General features: G+C 37.7%; 1 protein-coding gene across 1 annotated transcript in view; it reads left to right on the top strand.

Annotated features, from left to right (window-relative positions):
* The window catches only part of GRXCR1 (glutaredoxin and cysteine rich domain containing 1), a 41,696-nt gene extending 18,973 nt beyond the window's left edge, over positions 1-22,723 (top strand). Inside the window, exons 2-6 of the mRNA XM_013949475.1 lie at positions 145-156; positions 4,242-4,248; positions 10,606-10,829; positions 18,529-18,594; positions 22,544-22,723. Coding sequence (XP_013804929.1) covers positions 145-156; positions 4,242-4,248; positions 10,606-10,829; positions 18,529-18,594; positions 22,544-22,723 — 489 coding nt within the window. The remainder of the gene's footprint in view (positions 1-144; positions 157-4,241; positions 4,249-10,605; positions 10,830-18,528; positions 18,595-22,543) is intronic.
* Positions 22,724-23,707: the final 984 nt, after the last annotated feature.

Here is a 23,707-nt window from a genome sequence, read left to right as displayed (position 1 = left end):
ATGTATCAGAATAAAACAGAATTTTCCCCCATTAAAAACTATTGTTTCCTATTTGTTTTGCTGGAAAGAAAAACTCTTATAGTTTAATGCTGCTCTTTGACTCAGAAGAGACATTTTTCATAATACTGTGTGCATAAACAAAAGAATCCCAGCACCGTTCCTCCTGTACAGGAAGGCAGAAGTTTTGTTGCTCTGAAATTAATTGATCAGGCAAGGGAAGAGTAAGGGAAGTTTAAAACAGATGAACAGACAATTTGATGAGCAGTATCAGAGCAATTTTTAACTTCCTTTACCCTCCTCTTCCCTGATCAATTCATTTCAGAGATGACATTACAATTATCAACTAACAGATAAAAAACAAGACTGGATTATGCTCTAGCCCTGCCATCAAAGACTGAGAAGCAATCAAGCTCTAAGTGAAGATGAAGATCATTATCAGAAAAAGCACATGTACCTCCCTTGTGGTCTGAGGCCACTTTGCTCACCCAACAAGCAAATACTGTATTTGTTAAAATAAACACACTGAGAAACTCTCATGGATTTAACCCAAGTGAATCTTCACTGATGTGTGCTCAAGAAAATGATGGCCTAAGAGCTAGAAAATCATTCTATTAACTTTGCTTTTAATCAGCCTTCTTAGTGACAAATGTTGTTCCTTTGCACAATGTATTCTAGGAAATACTGCAGTTTCATTCTCTCTGAAACAGGATTATGAAAGCAGAGGATTCTGTCCATCCAGTTAAGTCATACAGGGATGAATCCTGTTTATTGACTTGGACCAGCTAAAATACCCCAAATGTATCTATATCATTAGTCAAACTAATTAATATAAAATAAGCATCCTAGAATAATGCTTTCCATGGCTTATAATGACCTATATACTCAAAGAAACTAAAGCAATGGGACAACACCCAAATCCTCATTTTAACTGCTACTTAATCCAGGAAACATTTCACTCCAGAGACATATTTTTTAGATGGGACCATAATAAGGCTGAAAGATAGCTTGTCATGTCTCAACTACCTATTTTGGTACAAAATCCCATGGCACATTTTGCAAATGAAGGGGAGATTATTCCTGTGCCTCACTGAAATTTGGTTTGGATATTCCTGACTGCTGCCTTAAAATTGCACTGGGAGTTCCCTGCTGTAAATAGTGAAGAACTGAATCTGGGCTGTGCTAAAATAAAAGCACATTATTATTGTATGGTGATAGCACTGGTTGATGAAAATTTTCTGAAACCAAATTCTCTTTGTACCACTGCTAATGGAACTGCACTGCCCTGACTTATGTGTCAGATTTTTCCAATATAGATGCAGTCATAAAGGTTTTCTGTGTACCGGCAGTGAGAGTTTCAAAGCTACAAGCAGTCCAAAGTCTATACAGGCCATCTGTATAGAGATTACTTGTGGGACCATTTGTCTGGCTCTAGTATTTTATTGTTATTTGCCTTGTACATCCTAACACTGATTTTTTCTTCATGTCTTTGTAAGAGTGATGATCAGGGAAAAAGATGCCAGCAAACTGAATCACAGAGATCACTACCATAGTGAAAGGTTTTTAAATAGTGAAAAGGAATGGAGTAAAGTCAATTAAGTAAGAAATATCCAGGATTTGGTTCCTGTGACCATCACTGGATTAGCTGAGAAAGATTTTGATTGCATTTTAAGGAAAAAGTAACAACATTACATTAATAGATACATAAACAGTATTTGATGTATTATTTGAAGGTTTTTCACAACTTACCTGGATTGTGTTTGAGAACCTTGCACTGAAATTGAAAAAAGGGCAACTGCATTTTGGCAATTTCCCAACATCTGTTGTTTCCAGGGCAATACTTTGGCCATTATTACACTTTCCTGTAATAATTTCTTCTACTAGTCTCCAGGAAAAGTTGCAATTGGCAGATCCAAAAAATGCATATGACAGGTAATACTTTGCTGCAATTTGGTTTGACCCTCTAAATGCTTACATTTTATCAGCTATAAAATACATTACTGTGCTGAGGATCCAACATAAGATCCTTCAGAGATAAAAAATACCCTACCATTTCTTTTAAGTCATTATCTTTCCTTTGGAAAGAAAGATGAGATTTACTAGTTAGATGAGGACTATAAGATACGGAAGATAGCAACACTCAGTTAGTAAACAGCTCAGATATTACCTGTCTTAACCTGTATCTCATATGGTAGACTAGCTAAATGTAGCCTCAGCCATGTTACAGACCAGTCTAGGTACAGCTTGTCTAGCTTCAGATCTCTTTTGCTGAATACAGGAATAGTTCAAAGCACTGCATCATATTAGATGAGATTGTTGTATACTGTTAGCAAAGAACTACTTTTTTCAAACAGCTTCTAGTGCCTCCTATAAATCGCTGAGGACAGAATTATTTTCAATTGTTCTTGGTTCTTCAACTCCTGTCTTTGTGGGAGGTGCTGGTGTGCAACAAACAAATGTTACTTTTTTTGTTACAAACCCATTTAACATTTTCGAGAGTCTTCCCAGAAACCTTCTCTCCTTCTCTCTGGTAATAATTTTTTGGAGTTGTTGAATAGGTGTGTATGAAGAAGAAGAAATAATGAACAAGCAAGCCAAAGGGAGAAACAAGCATTATGTCACCTTGTTGTTTCTTCCTGGGAAAATTACAGACTAGATAAGAACTAGACATGTGAATATCTTTTGCTTTTGATTTTCAAAGGTTTCATTTGTTCCTATCATATGCAGAAAAGAAATAATACACTAGTAAGAAAATACTGATAGTCCTTCCAAAGCTTGATAAATAAAATCTAACTAGGCATGGACAGATACTGATCTTTTTCTAATAATTTGATCATCGTAATAAATTATGCCCTTGCTAATTTCCAGCCTGGGTATATACATTCTACCTGCCTTAGTACATTCTCCCCCTTTCAATTGGATGTAGTGTTTGACATTTTAGATACCCATAAGCATTGCTGTGCTTTGTTAAACAGGAACTGCTTTTTTTTCCCCAGTGTCAGTGTGACACTGATGGTAGGTAGTTTGATCTTATAAAGTCTAGCAGAGACCATGAACCCTAGGGAGATATAACCTATGCTCTGATCTGAACTCAGGCCACCTGAGAACAGACTGCAGCTTGGCTATATGAATGTATACACGATGAATGGTAATAAGGATATTAGGAGGTGAGCTCAGTTGTAGTCTTTGTACTTTTTGAACCTGCTGATAACTGAAGTGTTATAAAAAGCAGGGAGAAGCAGGGTCATGCCCCATCCTCTACTGCCATGGTATTGTAATTATCTTTTCTGGTTTGAAAAAAAAACTCTTTGACATGTCCTGAACAGCAGTCTGTGCTAGAAGGTATGTGGGAAAATCTACACTGGCAGAAGAAAGGCATGATGTTATATTGTGTTATCTGAGGAACAGAAGGGGTTGCAATACACATTTACATGGGGTTAGAGGTTTGAAAAGCCACCTCTTGTCTTCTGTGTATTCAGTCAAATGACTTGAACACCAATGATAATAATGTTATCAAAATATATTTTTTGCATAAAAGCACTTGGGATTCTTTAGGATGAAAGAAACAATATAAATATCACATGTAATACTATTATTACCTTTCCTATTTTCATCTGACACCCCCAAAATTGATAAATAGCCTTAGAAGTAAAAATAAATTACAGACATACATAAATAAAATATACTTGTGTCTTAGGTAGAGTGAAGTCCTATACCTATTTTGCACTGCAGCTGATGAACAATTTTGAGGATGCCAACCTTATGCAGGTAAAACTGTGCTATATTACAAGCAGCAGTATGTGGTGGGTGTATAGAAAAGAGAGATGACAGTTGCCCAGGAGCTGGAGATCCCAGGACTCATGTCAGCTGCATCCCAGCTGTTCTCTGTAGCTGTGAACAGCTCCTCAGAGTTATCTAGGTCTATCAGACTGAAAGGAAAAAACCCGAGATGTTTCATCTCCTGTGCTGGAACACACAATCAGGCAAAGGGGCCTGGTCTCCTATACTGCTTTTAGAAATGGATATATTTCCAGAGCTGCCATCTGTGAGGGAGGAAAGTGACAGAAAGCAGACAGACAGAAGGAAGACAAGTACTTGTGCTATTTTAAAATCTGAGGAAAACAGTGACCTGACCACTTCTTGGGGACAGCAAAGCCAGGATCTATATTTCAGACTGTCCCAGAGTCTCTGGCTACCTAATTTAGGTGTGCAGCTTTCACTGAAATTACATGAAACTCTTTCAGGACTTAGGTCTTGGCTTCTTGGTGCCCACATTTCCTATTTGCAAAAAGGAACTGTTAGAATTTCCTAGTTTGCTGATGGTTATGAGGACGATAACTGGTGATATCATTGCATTGTCACTAATGATATGAGGTCACAGACTCTAAGTCCTAGAGTTATGGTCCCTGTAAGTACCAAAACAAGATAAGAAAAAGTGTTATGTTTTCAAAGTAAGGTATTTCAGATAAGGTCATCACACGCTTTGACATGAATATATGACTTGCACTATTGTGGAAATTTAGTCTTTGTTCTACTGGGGTTTGCTAGAGCACACAGCTTTCTGGATTTAATAAGCTTCTAGTTCTGAATTTTCCAAAATGTTGATATAGCATCAAATCCTTGAAGACAGTACAGACTACAGCCTTAACATAGTAAGGCACTTAAGAGAGTGCTTAAATTTAAAATGAAGTGCCCAGTGTGCCTTGGTGAGAAAGTGCCTATGAAGGGTTTAGACTACAAATAGTGAAATGGCACAGAATGTGATTTTGTACTGAGAGCACACACTGTGGCTAACTACTCTTTGCTACTCTGTATGAGTAAACAGATCCTACCTGCCAAGGAAAAATATTTTAACTTGGCAGATAATACCTGTTTGTTGGAAGAGGTCTCCTGGCCAGGAAATCTATTCTTTCTGAAAGATGCCATTAAATCTTTAATTTCAAATAGGCAATCAGCAATGACAGACAGAAGGGACAAGTTCACAACTCCATTAGCACGATACAAAGTTTGTAAACATTTATATAAATAGATATGTGTGTGCATATATACACACATTTATGTACACATTTTTTCTTGCTCAACATTTTCTTTAGGTCATGCATGCTGTATTTACTCTCTGAAGCATCTCTTGTGCAGGATTTGTAATGTGCTGTAAATTCCTTCCTCAGCTGATTCAATGGATAACAGATACTTCTGCCAGTCTGACAGTATCTAATTACAAAGCAAAGGGGTGCTTATTTCAGTAGAACACTGAGATGTTGAAAGATGATATTCTGAAACAGAGAAGGGCATATCAGCCATTGATTCAGGTCAAAGAAGCAATTCACTACCACATAGACAGCATTAGTTGAATGTTCATCCTTCACATAGTAGAAACCTCTAAAAATCTTGTGTTTGCTAAAGGCTGGCATTAAGATTTTAGCTTTTGCCAAAGTATTATACCAGCACATTAAAATAAGCAGAAAAAATATCCTGCCTTTGCTAGAGTACAGTTGCTCATGTAATGCAAAGTATAAAACTGATTTTTGTTGCATTTGCTATTGGAAACAAACACAGGAAAATGAGTACTTTAAAAGAACCAAGTGTAAATTTGCAGATGATACCACCATGATATAAATTATACATGAGTATAAATGTAAATAGATATTCTTTTCATATCAGTGAGGTTAAAACAAAGAATATCCACACCTGCTCTCCAGAGGAAGAATTAAAAAAAAATCCCTAGACTGCTTTCGTAGTGTTGCTGTGATAGTTTTCATTTGCAACCAAATAAAAATTAGGCTGAAAACTCATGTCAGCAGGGCAGGCGTAAAAATATTGTAAAAGCTATTAAATAAAATCTATAACCTTGGGAAAGCAATTCATGACAAATATACTGAAGAAGTAATACAGTATTATTATTTAGTAATTCATTTTATAAATTCCCCTCTCAGATAGGAGTCTAAGTGATATCCACTCAAACTGAAGGAAATGGTCAGGGATAGCTATCTGACTAGCAGAGAAACATGGACTCTTTTTATTGCTACTTCAGTTGCTACTGGATCTAGAAGCCAGAGATCAAGACACAGTAGAGAAAGTCTGAACCCAGAGACTTCCATGGGAGTTTTATGGCATACATACTTTAATGGCCTTTAGAAGTACCATGGAAACACCTGAATTTTTCCATGAGCATATGAGAATGTTATACATCATTTTCAAAGATATTCAGAAATTTGTTATTAGTGTCATGGCAGCTGTTATACAGAAAAGATAAATTCTTAAATGCATGTTTTAGCAGTATGATTCCAAAATATTTCATGATATTTGTGCAGCTCCACCAGTACATCTTGTTTTCAAAAAATTTACTCCAAAATACTGAAATGATATGGGGATTCATATATTTCATAATGTATTTTATGTTATACATTTAGCCTGGCTACTAGGCTTTCTTTTTGTAAAAAAAAAAGGTTCAGAAGGTCACATTTTAGTGACTTTTTTTCACTGTCTGTCTTTTTCTGTCATATTTTTCACATTTTAAATATTACATTTAATTTGTACTGTTCTTTGTCTGTATACTGACATTTGTTTTAAGTTTATTCTCTCTTTTCAGTTATTTCTCTCCGTTCACTCCTTTCTCAGCCCCCTGCAACCCTCCTTTCTGCTCCCATCTGCTTATTTTCATTTAAGAAAGCCTTTCTTATGTTTCTTTTTCATCACCAATTACTTCCTCTGTTCTTGATGCTAAACTCGCATATCCAACCTCATAGGATGATGCTGTTTGAAGAAAACTTGCTCAGTTGATGCATTTAGCTGCAACCGTGTCAGATGGATGCAGGTGGGATGGCAGAGGGACAGGATTCCCCCGCTGCCCCCCAGCACCCTGGCCTACCTCTGCCAACTGTGTCTCTGCTCCCAAAGCGTGACTTCACAGAAGCCCTGGCCTACCTGGTAAGGACGTCAGTGAAAAGACGGAGTCAGGTGCTAAACGTGAAAGGTCTTTTGGCTTTCTCATGCTCAGCAGTGAACAAGGTCAAACAGGTGCAACAATTACTTTTTCTCTCCAGATCAAAAAAAAAAAAAAAAAAAAAAAATAGGGCTGCTGTTCCTGAATCACTGAGACAGGCATTTGTGTCATGAAGTCAGGCAAGGCATGCTGCTGCTGTTGCTGCCCACTTGAAGCTCCCAAGCAAAATGCAGGCTATTCAGGTTTAGGCAGGAAAACAGATACTTCCTTTGGACCCTTCTTTGTCAGATGGTGGTATGGTGCTTTTAAACTAAGAACTGTAAATGATGTAGAGGATTGTTACTACAGTAACTTTATTTCTCTCTGAAATCATAAATCCCTTCCTTGACACATACTTATGGGCTATGTATGTAGGACTTACTGAATCTGACACAAAAGTTGCCACCTCAAACCAAATGATTTTCAATTAGCTTCAGGTTTCAGCAAGAAGCACACTTATAGGAAATTTGAGAAAGCTGTCAATATAAGTTGCTCCAAATCTTTTGGTTTGTTGTTCTGCCTAACTTCCAAAAGCTTAGCAAAATTTTGTCATGCCTATTGACCCACAAATTACCTTCTGTTTAACCTCAGCTCAAATTTTATGTGCATTTATGAGTCCTATAAAGATGATTCAAATTTAAAGTTTGTTACACTAAACCATTAAAGTTCATTTTCTAAAATACCTTCCATTCATTTGTTTACATTGCTTGTATTTTATTATAATTTTGCTACAGTTCCAATCTAGGAAGGAAAAGTATGGTGAGATATGCTATAACATAATTCTGTTGATTTACTTCAAGAGTATAATCTAGTCATTAAATATGAAAAGCCACCAAACTGGGTAGCAAAATAGGAATTAGCAAAGATTCTCATCCAGAAAAAACATGTAAACCTCTCTACTTGTGTTCACTTTTGTTTTTAGTTACTAGTGTGGTTCAGGACAGATGACAGGACAGATTTTCCCTGGTATGATAAAATCCTGCCAAAGACAAGTTGTGCGTATATGTAGCACAGAAAAATAGGTGTTTACTAAAATTTCCCTAAAAAATTATTTAGCCAATGCCCTAGATACTTCTTTGCAGCGCAAATAAGGATTTTTTTTTCACTACCACATTAAGAAAAAATAAAGGAATAAACATAAAAGGGACTCTGTGTACATGCCTATCACTTGATATCTTTCCAGATCACTTTACAACTTTCCATTTTTCCATGTCTTCAACTGCTTATTTGTATGCTGTAGAGACACTGCAGTCCTGATGCTTCCTGAGATAATGACTGTCTGTATCTATCCAGCCAGCCCCTGGTGTCTGGGAACAAATAGCACTAGAGATTAGAGCTATGAAGGAACAAGAATTTCCAACCTGTTGTATAGTTTTTCACTTCAAAATGTATTTTCACTCGAAAGAGGAGAAAACAATGAATATGTGAAATTATTTTTGAATGAATATTTTCTTAAGAACTCCTTTTGGGTTCTTCTGAAAAGGATCAATTTCCCTTCCTCTCAGCAATCTGTGCATCGTTACTATAATATTTGACAGTATTTATGGAGAGTACTTGTCTTTTAAGTAAAGGACAATTGTCTTTTAAGTAAAGGACAAGCTAATCCTCTCACTTGAAATGTGTGAATAGTATGCTGGGGTAGAGTCAGTTGCTGCAGTAGAGGTGTAACAGATTTTAAGTCTAGAAAAAAGGTCAGAGAGAAGTAGCTTACTTTTTATAACATTTTTCCTAGAATAGAAGCCCTGAAATCTGTTCAAAGAGAAATAAATACTGACCCCTTGCAACATGCTTTCTTCCCAGCATGTGAGGTGGAAAACTGATAAATTCCATATGTTAGCAATTACACTTTCAGTGATCTATAAAACTCAAATGTTTTTCCTGAGAACTCTTCTTTCACTTCTAAGAACCTTTCTAAGTAAAATACGTTTTCTGCAGTGACTTTTTTTGTTGCATTTACTTAGATAAATCGTGACTTCATTATTGAGAAAAATATGCAGTGGTGTGTATCTAATTTTACAATTTTGTCTTTACAATTATTACATGCCATAGTTCAAAAATTATTTATTCATACATCAAGATTCACTTTCCACAAATTGCTACATTGTGTTATAGGTATCTTTGCTTATTTTCTACCTTATGTTTCTAAGTTCTAAAGTTCTTATGTTTCTACCTTACGTTTCTACCGTATGGTTTTATTTCTCAAATATTGCTGAGATCATGAAATTTCATTTGCTGAATCTAATGGATAATTCAAAAGTCTTAGAAATGTCTTACTACCCTTAAAAAAAAGCTAGGGTTTTAGCTATTTATCTCAACATAATATCTTTGGTTAGAACAATGATTCTCAGGCTTTTTTAAAATGTACCCCTCTCTCTTGGAAAAACTAATCTCTGTTAGTTTGCCATTTCCTAATTGTTTCCATCCCAGAGAGGAAAGATGAGGTATAAAGTTTTACCTATGAAGAAGAGGGGTAAAAATTCAAACCTGAATTGCAGTATAGAACTTATTACAGCCAATGGCACTGCCTCCAGTAACTGCAATGGGCTTTGAATCAGGTACTTAACACACACAAAATGTACTTTTAAAAGGTGTGGTTGGATGTTAGAATAATTTGACTTGGGTCCCTGCTGAAGATTAGGGATATGTCTGTCCACTCTGCAATCAGAATCTAATTCAGCATGGGGAGACCTAAAATATTCTAAGTTACTGTTGGTTCATGGGTACAGTGGAGCTTAACATAGGCTGTTTTAACTCACTTCAAGGATGCTGCTAACAACATCTGAGCTAGCAAGTTTAAGCCTAGTCTGGGTATTTTTGTACTACCCTGATTCTCTAGGAAGTGTTGTTTGTCCATCAAGAAATGTAGATTCTTGTATGTTAGATAAAGCATCTCTCTGTCCTTTGGTCCCTTGCAGCCTCCTGTTTCCTATTCAAAGCAAGTCCTTTTTTATGAGGGACAGTGGTAGAGTTAACTACAGTTCTGGTAAGTCATGTGAAATCAAAATGTCACAAGATGTAGGAATCAGTTCTTTATTATGTTGAGAAAAAACAAACAAACACAGATCACTACTATTACAGATTCAGACAACTCTAAAAACAGTGGGGTCATCAGAGTCCTATGTTCAAATCACTTTTGCAGTTTATAAGTTTGTGCTTTTGTCAGTGAAAGGGGATTAAGCCAAAGCTTTGTATCTCACAATTCGGGGAAGGCAGGGTGAATCTGTGTACAGATGCTTCCGATAGCTCAGCTAAAGGGTGATGACTTATCCACATTCCAAAGTCCAAAATGATCTAAAATATTCATTACTTGAAAGTGTTGGGCTTGACTGACCGTCTCCAAAGCTTTCCAAAAAATGTGAAGGTGCACCTTACTCAGATAAACAGTTTAATTTGCCGTAAGTTGGTGGTTACAAGAACCTCCTTCCCTTGCACGTTTATGTTTGAGAAAAGTACAATTTTGTATTGTGTTTTCAAGATGCATTTTCTTGCTTAAATAAAATTTTAAATGAAATTGTTCAATACTTGGAAGCTATTAAGGCAGCCATGAAAATAGATGAACTGTTAACACCTTATATGCTGCAATGGAAACTAAAATGATTTTGTTTTCCAGGTATCAACAGTGCCAGAATTTGGTCGCATAATAATTTATACTACCAGCCTTCGTGTGGTGAGAACCACTTTTGAAAGATGTGAACTGGTTAGAAAGATCTTTCAAAATCACAGAGTTAAATTTGAAGAAAAAAACATTGCTCTGAACAGCGATTATGGAAAAGAACTAGATGAAAGATGCAGGAGGGTATGTGAAGTTCCCTCCCTCCCTGTAGTGTTTATTGACGGCCATTATCTTGGGGTAAGTAAAGCACAAGCATATATTTTATTCTATACCCTGTAAGATCAGATGAAAATCTGTACGAATGAGAGGCAAGTTTTTAAGAAAATTGTTGGCAATGATGGAATGATGAGAACAATCAAAGACAGAGACTCCTTTTCTGGTGGGTGCTGCCCACATCCACACTGACATGCTTGATCCAAAGACACAACAGGTGAATGCAACAGACAGACTGGAAGAAGGCTATTGGGAGGGGGATAAGAAGCAGTAATACAGGCTAAGCTATCCTCTGTTTCTTAAAAATAGTTTATCTTTTTAGTTCAAGCCATGAAAATCTAGATAAATGGATTTTTTCTTCACATTCATGAGAACCTATATGTATGACTGACTCAGGAAGATGTATACAGTTATTGTTAAAACTGTCATTTAATAGTATCTGCATTTGAATATGAAAGTGTCGAACAGCTTGGGTCTTGAGACTTTGACCATGCATGGAATTTTATATGGTGTGGTCTATACCAGGCATAAGTAATCAGTTGAACATTGTTTTGGGTACAGAAGTGGTTAATACTTAATTTTAGAAAAAATTAGTCCTAAAAGAGAGAGAAAAAAAGCATAACCCTGCTCTGTTGCGAGACATAAACTCCAAGTGGAAAATTGTAATCCACATTTGGATTCTGGTACTCTGGGGCTAAAAGCCAATCGATATTTGAGACCATCTTTTCATTATGACCAGCCTGCACTGTAGAAACTTATTTCTCAGAGACTGAAAAATCAGAGTTTAAAAGAAAAAGATTCTGAAAAATGACACAAACAAAATCACTTGAGAGCTCAGAAAAGGTATTTGTTATATGTGTCAGTTGGTAAAGAACTTGTAATTAGCACCAACAGCGAGACTGTGATTTATGAAGGCAAACTATATTTAAACACAGCAGGACTATTTTGTTTGTGTTGCTTAACAATTCCATTTTTATTACAGATATAAACAATTAAATGGGATGTAATCAACAAACAGCACATAATTGATATTGGGCCTGCACAAACACTGACCCTTTCTCTCTTTCCTTCCTTTTCCCTTCCTAGCACACATTTAAATCTGGCTGTGCTCTATTTGAAGCAGGTTTCTCTGAGCAGTCTAGCAAATGAGCTTCCTGGCAGGTATGCTCACCAGAGGAGCAACAGCTGCAAGAGCAGTTATGTTTACAATATTAGCAGATAGTGAAATTTTGATTCATACTAGAGAATGTTTTTATCAAAAACCTGAGTCACAGAATTACCTAGTCAGTCAGGAGCAGAAATATACTTCATTTGAAAGCAGCTTAAAATTCAGCAAGTTTCAGACTAAGAGTTGCTCACCTAATTGTGATGGTAAAAATAAAAAAAAGTGAGTTACGACCAAGTTCAAGAAAATCTCAGTCTTTGTGTGATGAATTTGTCAGAAGAAATCAGTTAAAGTACTGAAATGTATTGAATAAATTATTTGCTCAGCCCTAGTTGAAGCCTGATTACAGTCATTTTGGTATGATGGATAGCCCATTAATTCACCACTTACTTCTCCATGTTTTAGAAGACTATGTGAAACTTTTCTCTTGACAGAGGAGCAATAGTGTAACAAGCAATAAAGTCTTATTAAAGCCATTTCAGTATTGTATGAGATATTTTGGATAGGTATAGAAACGAAAGAAAGGGGATGAATTAGGAAGCCAGTTGTCTGTAGGAGAGACAAATCCAGCTGTCAAACTACCTGCTGACACCAGTAGGTAAGAAAATGAAGAAAGAATTTGGTATTGTGATGGAATATTCTGGTTTACAGACATTTATTACAGCATGGCAACTCTATTCACATTATTTAACACAAGAAAAAACTTTTTGTCTGGTAAAAAGCAGGACAATATCAGACTTGGGGGTGGAGGTGGGGAGGTAAAAGATATTTGTTTTGATTAAATTGATGAAGCACAATGTGGTTAAATGGGGGAAACTTTGGCCCCAGGGTGGGATTAAAATTATTCCACATACCAGCAGTATTATTTGTTGAGAAACTGCTTTGTGGGCAGGGAGCATTTCAGGAGAGGCCTGCTCTGCTCACGGCGGCCATCATGGACAGCGAGGACAGTGGCACCCCTTTGCTCTGCGGCTGCGGGTGCCCCTTACCTGTGCTCACAGCAGGGTCTCTGCTCTGTGTTGCTTTCTGCTAATTATCGCCCTACTGGGGGTCACTGCTGCTTTGCATCTGTTGCTATGGCTACTCGTAGGATCCCTCGGTAATGTGCTTTAGTTGGCATGGACCAGGATGGGAAAGCTGAGTTTTATGTGAGCAGAGGTAAGCCAAGGGGGCCCACCGGGGCCGAACACAGGGAGCCCCGCGGCGGCTCTCGAGAGGGATGGGGAAGGGAGAGGCCAATGATGAACTCTGCATTGCACTGGCAAGGGGCACGTGTCCACAGACTCCATTTGGTAAATGAGGCAAAAAGCGGTATTTTACTGCAGTTTTTATTTTATTGCTTTAATATGACTTCATAAGAGAGACTAGTGTTGGATGGAAGTGCAACAAATTGGGGAGGGGGGGCACTTTGCATGTCAAGAAGGTTACAAATGTCTAACTAACCTTCCAGGATGTGGCAATGAACTAATCCCTCTCCAGATATTTCAATGCCTCATGGATGTGGCACCTTAAAAAGACAGTGCATCAGTGACCCAACATGTATTAAGTTGTCTGTGTCCCATGTGGGGTTGTGTTTCATTAGGGTGTGTTTCCTTGGGTACTAATTACAGAATTCTATCTCCGTAGCAGTGGATATTTCTATAAAGCCTTTAAGAGGACTGTCTTCTGATATGCAAATGCAACACAGAAATCCAGAAGCCTGGCGTGTCAGTAAATTAACCACACAATGTTCTTTCTCTTTTTCTTTTTGTTTCAAATATTTATTTCCCAGCAAATCCCTCCCTTATGGAGGTTGCATGTAGCAATACAAAGAAGAATCTATATCGAGCCAGGCACCTTTCAATGAGTCTTAGGGAGGAGAAAAAAAGCAATTAAAATATGAACAGTTTTGAAGGGGGACAAGATTATTTTTAATGAGATAAATGTAGCAATAAAGCACCAGAACACAGTGTATGTGCATCTGATAGAGTACATGTTATCTGAGCCATTCAGAAGCACTGGCAAGGTTGTTAGAATACTGTAAGTTGTGTGGATAAATCTTCACAATGCTATGGAATTTATCATTGCCTACATAGGGGAAATGAAGCAAACTGGCTACTTGAGCAGAAGCAACAGAAAAATCGTAGTTACTCCCTGTCAAATGCTGCATACTGCAGTATAGCAGGTATTTTAATCTATTTTTTTCAGGATTGAATCATTGTATTTCTTGACATACACTGTCTAGAAAAGTCTGCTAGGAAATTCCAGGTTCTTTCTGCTGCATGCTCTTTACCAGCTGATCTAATCCCCCCTTTTCACCTGAGGCTGTCTCATTTGAAATGGAATTATGCCATCTGCTGGGACACTGAAGCAGAATAAAAAATGATTTCCAGAGAAAGCAATACAGAAAAGAACTGAAGCATTCATTTACTCTTTTACAAAGGTACTCATGTTCATTAGAGACTTATGTTATGCAAAGTCCCAGTCTGCTGGGAGATGGCGAAAGTGATGCACATAAAAAGGCAAAATAGAGTCATCCTTAGTATTCATGATAGCTCACTGAATAATAATTTAAAAATAATTTAATTTGCTCTATTTTTTCACATTAAATATGTGATTAAATTCCAGTATTCATCTGATGTACAAAACTAATTGAATCATATTCAAATACATAGATTTAATAATTTTTATTTCTTTTTCCCAAAGAAACAATTTCCTACTTAATTTTCCCAGCTCTAATGAATCTACAGTGGCATGAGATTTGCAGTAAAATATTTTGACTTATTTGTTATGATTACTTCCTGAGAATGATGAGGCTATTTTTGTAATTGATTTTTAGAAAATACCCTTGTAACATATTGTTCTGTTATAGAAATAGTAAAAGTTTCTTCTGTTGCTTCTTTCCAGTGGCCACACAAGATTAGTTGCCCTCAAATGCCTCCATATTTTGTCAGAGTGAGCATGTTCTCCTGGCTTTCATTTAATGGGGTGGATATGAATGGCTCTATGGACAGTAAGATTGTGTAATTATTGCATGCAAGTCACTTTCTGTTTTTCCACTTGTTTTCTCCATTTTACATTTTAGCATCTCTGGGAGAGCAAGGTTTAATGGTATGTTCTCTTATAAAGAAATCTGGTGTTTTAGGTCTTTGCATATCAAATCTAACATTTCTGGCCCTTGTACTGTAATGCATTCACAGCTTTCTCAGTTTATGGGAAGATTTCCGTCATTTAATCAAATTCTATGCCTGTCTGCTGCCAGGGGTCACATCATTGTGAGAGGTGTAATGTTGCAGGCTGAGGAGTATATGAGCTCTGGGCAAGGACAGAACCTATATGCTGTCTGTTTCCTTGGTAAACCACAGTGAAAAAAATGGCACGTATAGTAACAGTAAGGCATGCGGTTGCATGCTTTTGCTTTAGAAAGAGGCTGGAGCCTCTCCCATTAATTTAGCAAAAGTTTGTTTTTAATGAGATAAGGGAAGTCATCTGCACAGCAAATGTGTCCACTTGAGTTCATGTGTTCCTTACTTTCATAAACCCACTTCTCTCGCACAGTGGTCACAGTTGCTTCACTGCCCATCCTCACTCAAGGTTGCAGTCTTGTACTCATTTTTGTCTGTATATAAGGAAGGATGTGGAAGAGGGACAGTCTCCTGAAATCAACAGGCTTTCTAATACAGCCAAGCACAAGGGCATATATCTAGGCATATTCCTTGATGAAGAATTATATCAAGAAAATGGTAACTGGTGACATACACGATGGGTGATCAACAAACTGGTTTAATGCTGTGACAGAGGCAGTAGGGAACTTAGTGGACCTCGGATTTTGTTTGTCAAAAAGAAGGTCAAAGACCTGATTACAGCCCCTGGGTTCCTCCACAACAGTAGAGAACTATTTAAGTTAAAAGATAAGTGCTTAAAAGTTGGGGTCTGGAAGCTTTGCCTGGTTAATAGAAAGCTGAAAGCTCACTCCACTGAAAGCTCACTCCACTTACTGCTGGACCTATGCATCTGGGGCACTATCTCTGTTGCTTCTCCAAACATTATGGCAGTACTACTGCCAGTAGTGCTCCTTATATTAGTCTTAGGAGGGATGGACTCTTTAAGTGTTTTTCATCCCATTCGACTGAACACAATAAGAATAAAAAGAAAGGCGTCACTTTCTGGTCAGAAAGCAGCTATCAGAGTTAAGTAACAGCTGCTTTCTGTAATAGCACTATGAATTACACCCACTGTGTATTAAGACTCACAGATCCAAAGGGTAGGTTAAACTCTGTAAAATACTTTTCATTAAAATTTCACTTGAGGCAGACACTGATTGTAAAAGACATATCGAAACACTTAAAAATGTTGCTAGCCATTTGGAAGTTTGTTTTTTATTTTAAAGCTGTAGTAACGAGACTTTCCATTTTGGAAATAACACAGCTATGTCATAATGCTAACTGAATGCCATTTGAAATATAAATCCCTCAAAATCTGAATCTATAATGGAAAACCTGTCAAACTTTTAATTATACTGCTGTAAAAGCCATTCAGCTTTATAATACAGTATCATTGTAACATGGAGCAGAAGTCACAGGAATGTTTTGGGTTTTTTTGCCAACTGTTGCCAACTGTTACCTTTCCTAAATGAGGGCAAATCAGGGCTTGTCTAGATTAGGGAATTTGCAGTGCTGTAATTACATCAATGAAGCTGCAAATCCTTAACGTCTCTGCATGGCACGGCCAGTGCAAGCTTTGTCTTCCGCCACCGTAGTGCGTAGGAGCCCTGAGCTAATACTCTGTGGGCCTTCTTAGCCAACCCTTGCTTTGTTGTGCCAATCACTCCTATCGTCCATTCTGTGTGGAAACAAAGAGGGATTAGAGGGCAAGTGTGAAGAGGCTGCTAGACTGCTAAACGCTGCTCTGCTGGGGGCACAGAGGGCTGTAATGCATATGTAGAAGCTGGTATGTTCTGCGTCTGCCGTTTATAATAGCTTTCAATGGAGGAAGACTCAGCACAAGTAAGGCTAGCAGATCCGAGTCTCCCATCTTCTTCTGCGACTAATTAGCCACTAATTAACCACTACTAATTATTTTGTAGATACTTCTCTTTTTAAATCTTTTGAATGTAGCATAATAGAGTAGCAGTCACTGCAAAAGTGCCACTCACATCCACTAAAATATTAATATTTTGCTTTTTAAATGACATGCAATACTGTAAGTATAAACTGCCTCTGAATAAGAGACAATGAACATGGTAAAGAAGTCAGCAAAGGAGCCGTTTAGTGTATCATTGAACACTGAGTCAAAGTGCTTTTCTTTGTACAAAGCCAGAGTAAAAAGACTTTGTGCAGGGAAAGTAACCTTGCTAGGGTGTCACGTGAAATCCTTTGCAATGCTTCTGCTGCCCTTTGTCAGCTTTCAGGCTAGACACAGGAGTGGTTCTTGGGTGCACCGTGCTCATGTATTGGTATGGCCACTGGCCTCTCACCTGCTCCTGCTTTGCACCTCACTCAGCAGCCTCCTGATAACTAGTCAGTGGTGCGTGCAGTGAATCTCTGCCTGCTTATGGCCTGACTTCCTTCTCAGCAAAGCAGTGGGACTGTGGCTGTGGCTTTCCAAGCTTAAAAAGGAAGATTGGAAGGATAATGGTGCAGGCTGGGAAGGACCCTGCAGCCAGCAAGGCACCATGAATAGTCCAACACTAGCTGAAGTGTTGCTGAGCTGTATGTGATCCACATGCTCCTCAGCAGCCTGCACCTCACATTAATGGAGAGAGCAGTGCTCTCACCCTGAGTGCACCTCAGTCTCCTTGCCTGCTGTAGCTTTCCTGTGATCCACTGATCAGAAGTGCTTGTAATATTTTGTATTCAGTACATACAGTTATGTAACTGAAGCATAAGACTGGCCCTCAATAATTACAAGAAAAAAGTTTTATATCATGTTTGACACTTTCATTTTGTCTGCAATAATCTCTGAACATTTACTTTCAGAAGGAAAAAAGAAAAACTACTTCATTACTGCCTTGGTTCAGATCACAGAACCCCTCAGAGGCCTAATGTACTCAGACTAAATTATTATTATTCACTGTTGTGTCTGACTTTAATGTTGTTACAGTATTTCCATTACCCTTATTCTCTTTCTGTTATACATTAAGCATATTATGTCTTAATTCAATGCTGAATTGCCAGAATATTTGAAATACAATTTCCTCCTCTCATTTTGCTGCATTCTCTGATGTGTTGCATATTTGTATAATAATAATTTTTGACATGGTAACTAGATATATTTTTTATTCTGTCAGAAAACATACCCTGTAAAATAAAGTGAATGCAATCACAATTTCTAAGCTGTGTGACCTGTTACAAAAAGGAAATGCAATATGACTATTGATAACTAACCTTGGACAGTTCTGTCAGAACTAGGTTTAGATTCTTCTTCCCTTCTAGCTTTTCTAAGGTTGACCTAATTATAAAATACTTAATTTGAATCAAATTTGTCCTCAGACTGCTTAGATTTTCAAGACCAGATCTTCTAATCATCTCTGTTTTTTCATGCTAAGCTGGCTGACCTTTTTCTTCTTCTTACTAATAGGGTGCTGAGAAAATTTTGCTAATGAATGAATCTGGGGAACTGCAGGATCTCTTAACCAAAATTGAGGTAACTGTATTTCTGCAAACATAAGGAACATATATTGAATATTTGCAATTGAGAACTTTATTTTAACCAGTTCCTTTCCCTCTGTTATAAACTGATGATCTGAAATGCCTTTTTGCTTTTGCTCTTTGAATGATTGATAACGTAGTATCACAGCCCATTAAATTTTAGAAGATGTGGGTGGCCATAACATCAAAACCAAATGTGCATCTCTATTTTCTCTTGATTTTGCCACAGCAGGAGAGGCAAGTAGTTTTCTCTTTCCCATAACTTTTGACTTCATCTTTAGGATTTATTCTTCACCATGCCCTGGAAAAGTCAGGCCTGCTGTGTGGATGCTCCACCACTTCTCTGTGTACTGCAGTGAATGTGCCTGGAATTTGCTAATCTCCTGCATTCTGGTTTGACCTAAAGCTGGACATCTAGAAAATATGGGCAAATGCTACAAGTGTCAAATTACACAAATTTCAAATTACAGGTTGCAAATTATGCCTTTCTCTGGCTCATAGTTCATCTTGTCATTTCAAATTTTCTGAGGCAGGTTTGTCTTTTGTTATGAACAGTTGATGCACTCTCCCTGGGGATACCTGAAGTGCAGGCCTGCTACCCTTTACTTTGCTATAAGCTAGGATCTTTACTGGTCATCGCTTTTCCACTGATCTTGTGATACTGGCTGCCCAAGGCATTTTGTGTTTTCCTTTGGATACCCTGCAACAAAGAACATTTTGGGAGGATGTTTGTCATAATGTCTGTGTTATATGGATAACTGTGTCCTTAGAAAAGGAGTGTTGTGCTATTATCTGTCTATCTTGAAATCACCCCTAACCAAATTAAGATAGCATACAAACTTAAGAAGCATGTAACTTCAACATTAAAAGTAGATAACACGGAGATGATATTTGTGAAAGACACTGAAGAAGGAATAAAAGAAAGCTACATCTAGTTGATTTAGCCCTAAGATTAAATCTAAAAGGTTTCTCTTTCCCTGCACTTAGCCAGCCTGCAGCAGATGCTTTCCTAATATGCTTTCAGTAACTCTTTGTATACCATGCATTTTACGTCACATTCATCAGAGAACACCTCTTTCTGTGAAGCATGCTGGTTTTTTATAGCCATTCTCTTTCCTGGAGTGCTCCTAAAGTTCCAGTCAGACTGAGCCCAAGGGTTATGCACCTCTGTCTTATTCAGGAGGTAGGTTTGACACCACCCAGTAAACTGTGGACTGTATCATCTTTTTGGAGATATGTCCCTTTGCAGAGCAGGTTCTACCTTCTGCATTTGTCTGGCCTGTTCCTTAACTCATCAAAGCCTCCCTTGCCTCATAACTCAGTGTATATATTTCTGTATAAATTATAGAAGAACATGCTGGGTCTTATATTTAATGCATAACCAGAAACAGTTAAACAAATTTATAAATATGACTAATGCATGCAGCATTATTGTTGCCTGACTGAGACCAGACTGGATGGGTAATAAACCTCCTTAACATTTTTCATTGGTTTGGAATGAATTATCCCCAAAGTCTACCTTTGAGGAGTCCTGTAATATCAGTACCTAGCCCAATGTCTGTCCTAATCTTGGGACAGAAAGTACTTCTAAAAGACAAACAAGGCCAGGTTACAGCAGACTGTAATAACTGCTAACTGAATACCACCACTGCTTCAAACACATGCCATGGTTTGTTGTTTTTTATTAAAAAATGGCTTTGCTACGGCTACGAGGGGCAGTCATGTTTCTTCGTTACTGAAGATACAGAGCATGCTTACACAAACTGTCATTTGTTCAAGAAGGAAATGGTCATTTTTCAAGGAACTAAGTTAAAATAACTTGGTATTTGTTTTTTGTTAGCTCTCTTAACTGCATGTAAAGGTAGTTATTTACAAACCTAACAAACAATAATGAATTTAATGATTAAAAATATTATTCTCTTAAAATTTTGAGATTAATTACTACAGTATCCAATGAAGTAAACTACCACAGTAAATTGTGACAGATGTGGGCACTCCTGAGATTAAAAAAATAATAATTTTACATTAAATTCTTGTAAACACCTTCCCTGGAAAAGTTAATAATAGGAGTTGTTTGCCAGGTGAAGAGGAATGGTTTATGAGCTACAGGGCGAAAAAAAAATGGGGGAGGAGAAAAAGGATTTTCTGATACTAACATACTACTGCATTTCTAGCTTTCTTGTCCCACATAAAAAATTCCCACGACTTTGATTTTGTTTGACAGATGTATATATTGAATAGTCTATTAGTCATGCTATCTCTTCTGCTCAAGCATAAGGATAAACTAATGGACCCATCAAACATATTGCAGATCCTTTAGGCAGAAAAGCTTGTGCAAGGGTTTTGCAGAGTTATTAAGACTAAAATTTTCCATCTTAGAGAAATTTGCACTACTGCTGCTGTGCACCGGCCCAAACAATGTTGTATGAGTAGTATAGACAAGTGAAACAGTAGGAAGATACTTCTACGTGACAGAAAAGATTCAGAGCAGAAGGATTCTCCAGCATGGCAGCAGCAACAAGACTCGTGTATCGCCCAACACAAAGAGTGCTTCAGCCTTCCTCTTCCCCTTCATCAGCACTCATAAACAATGCCCTGGATTGCCCCCACTGGACACTGCAACAACTCACTAGCCCTGCTGGGGCACACTGTATATTTTGGAGAAATCTGCATTGCACTGTATGTCACACCCATTTTGAAAATAAATGCATTATTTGCAGATTAAGGCTCCATGAGACAGATTTTCTACTATATCAAACTGATATGGACCTCAAGGAAGCCAAAATGACTTACTTCAGCTAAGAATCTTCTCCTCCTCATATTCTGCCATGTATTTTTTTAGTAGTCTTGCATGTTGATCTGAGTTGTTAATAGTTTAACAGTTTTTAACAGTTTTGCTGCACTCTCTTCAGTTTTTTGATGAAGCTACAATAAGGGCTATGTTTTCTGTACATGTTTTAGTATAATCTAGTAGTAATACTTTATAACTAATTTTTTTAATGATGCATAATTCCTCAGAGTAACACTAGCAGAGATTATATGGATTACTTTTCTTCCTTTGTAAATAAATCTATAAAGTCTTTACTCAATAATAAAGCCACATATCTGTGCTGTGGTAAGTACCCAATGTGTTGTACCTTTAATTTCTCTGACACAGAACTTTAAGGCAATCATTAAATAAACTAGCAACATTTTCAGCAAGTGCAACTTAAAATGTCTTTGAAATCTCTTCCTTTATTCTCCATTATCTTTAATCCAATACAAAATAAAGTAAAATTATTGTTTTACTCAGGAATTAGGACAATTAAGGAAGCCCAAACCTTGCTTGCAGCAATTTTCTCCTCCAATAACGGTTGAATATTGATGATCTTTCTCTTTTACAGTTCAGCTTCACTGTTCTATACCCATAAATTTGAATACACCACTCTTTTCCTCAAGCACTCCTTGTCAGAAGCTATGAATCACTCTTTTGATCGGCTCTAATAGGAATAACATGTAATTCAAGTATGAGCATGCAAACTATAAAAGTCATTATATTTCAACATATACCAGAGAAAACATAATGTCAACAGAAACTGCCTGAAGTTTAGAACTGATCAGTTAAAATACCTAGCAGAGCTGATCTAGACCTAAGATGACATTAGAGTATTGTACACAGGATATTACTTAGCTAGTTATTTTGGAAAATATGAACTCAGGCTACTAAGATATATTGTGCTAGATGATTGAACCAGCAGTGAGCTTGTCTGATCACTGCATGTGTGTCTGAAAAGGCAAATTTACTGGTGTTGCATGGTGCTAGACCTTGGGATGGGGTGGTGGATATTTCTCAAAATGGGTACCAGAATGTGTATTCTCAGTTTTTCTGGAGCCCTCATTGTCCCGGAGCTTATGGTGGTTGATGAAGTGACATATTTGTCTTTCTCACTTTCTTCTTTGAGCAGAGAGTCCAGCATCCCCATGAGTGCCTCTCTTGCGGGGGCTTTGGTTTCCTTCCGTGCTCAGTGTGCCATGGGAGCAAGATGTCCGTGTTTCGGAACTGTTTTACAGACTCATTCAAGGCCCTCAAGTGTACCGCTTGCAATGAGAATGGCTTACAGCGCTGCAGGAGCTGTGCAGGCTAAGAATGGCGTCTCCACATGTGCAGCCTCATTTTATGGTACTGCAGCAATTTGTAATATGATTTTTTAAAATTAATCTGTTCATCCAATTCAGTCAATAAAAATCCTTTTATAGTAAACTTCTGCTGGTTTGATCATTGGAGGTTTTGTGGGTTTCCCCAACAAAAGCACAAGAGGATTAGCCAGTGGTTAGTCTGAATGCACTGACTTTGGGCTCTCCACATGGGATACATTCTAGTTTGGAAGCGCATGCACTTCCACAGAGTACTGCTTTAATGGGGTGCTACTTGCCATCTTCTTCTTACATTAGCACTGCATCTCTTCATCTTGTTCCTGCTGTCTGTGTATACTGGCACAATCAATACAGAGGTCTAGCACAGTGTTGTAATTGGTATTGGCTAGAAAAGGCTTCCATGGTAGGCTTTTCATCCAGCTCAAACTAGTTTAGCAAACCTTAAGCCATGTCACTTCTTGTTCTTTGCCTCATCCCCTGTTTAACTAGCTATAAAGCTGTGCTCTTGGGGGTTGGGTTAGGGCAGTCTGCAGTATTAGAGGATATTTACTCTGGTGGGGGACCCCATTTCCCTTCCCTCTTCCTCATACCAGCTTGCCTGATTTGTCTGAAATGGAAAACTCAGCTTTCCTCAGCAGTGTTTTGGGCACAGCGTAGCTGTGGTATAAAGTAGGATATCTACAGACGCACAAAGTGTGACTGGAAAAAAAAGCCCTTTCTAATACCATTTACATCTCTTAATGTCTTATTTCCCTCACTTGAGTCAATACAAAGCAAAATAAAACAGCGTTTTCCCCACATCCACTCCACTTGCTATATCCAGAAGTGCTAGCTGGTGCTGAAGGGTTGGAGAAATTGGGCTAGCTTGTCTTCTTGAACATTTGAATCTAAAGGATTCATGCATATTCTATGAGTTATCTGAGGGGTTTAACAGCCTTGAACGTGCTGTAAGCTCCTACAGCTCCTGCAGCGCT

The sequence above is a fragment of the Apteryx mantelli genome, chromosome 5 (genome assembly GCF_036417845.1).
Source record: "Apteryx mantelli isolate bAptMan1 chromosome 5, bAptMan1.hap1, whole genome shotgun sequence".
Taxonomy (NCBI): Eukaryota; Metazoa; Chordata; class Aves; order Apterygiformes; family Apterygidae; genus Apteryx; species Apteryx mantelli.
This window is presented reverse-complemented; position numbering and strand designations above follow the sequence as displayed.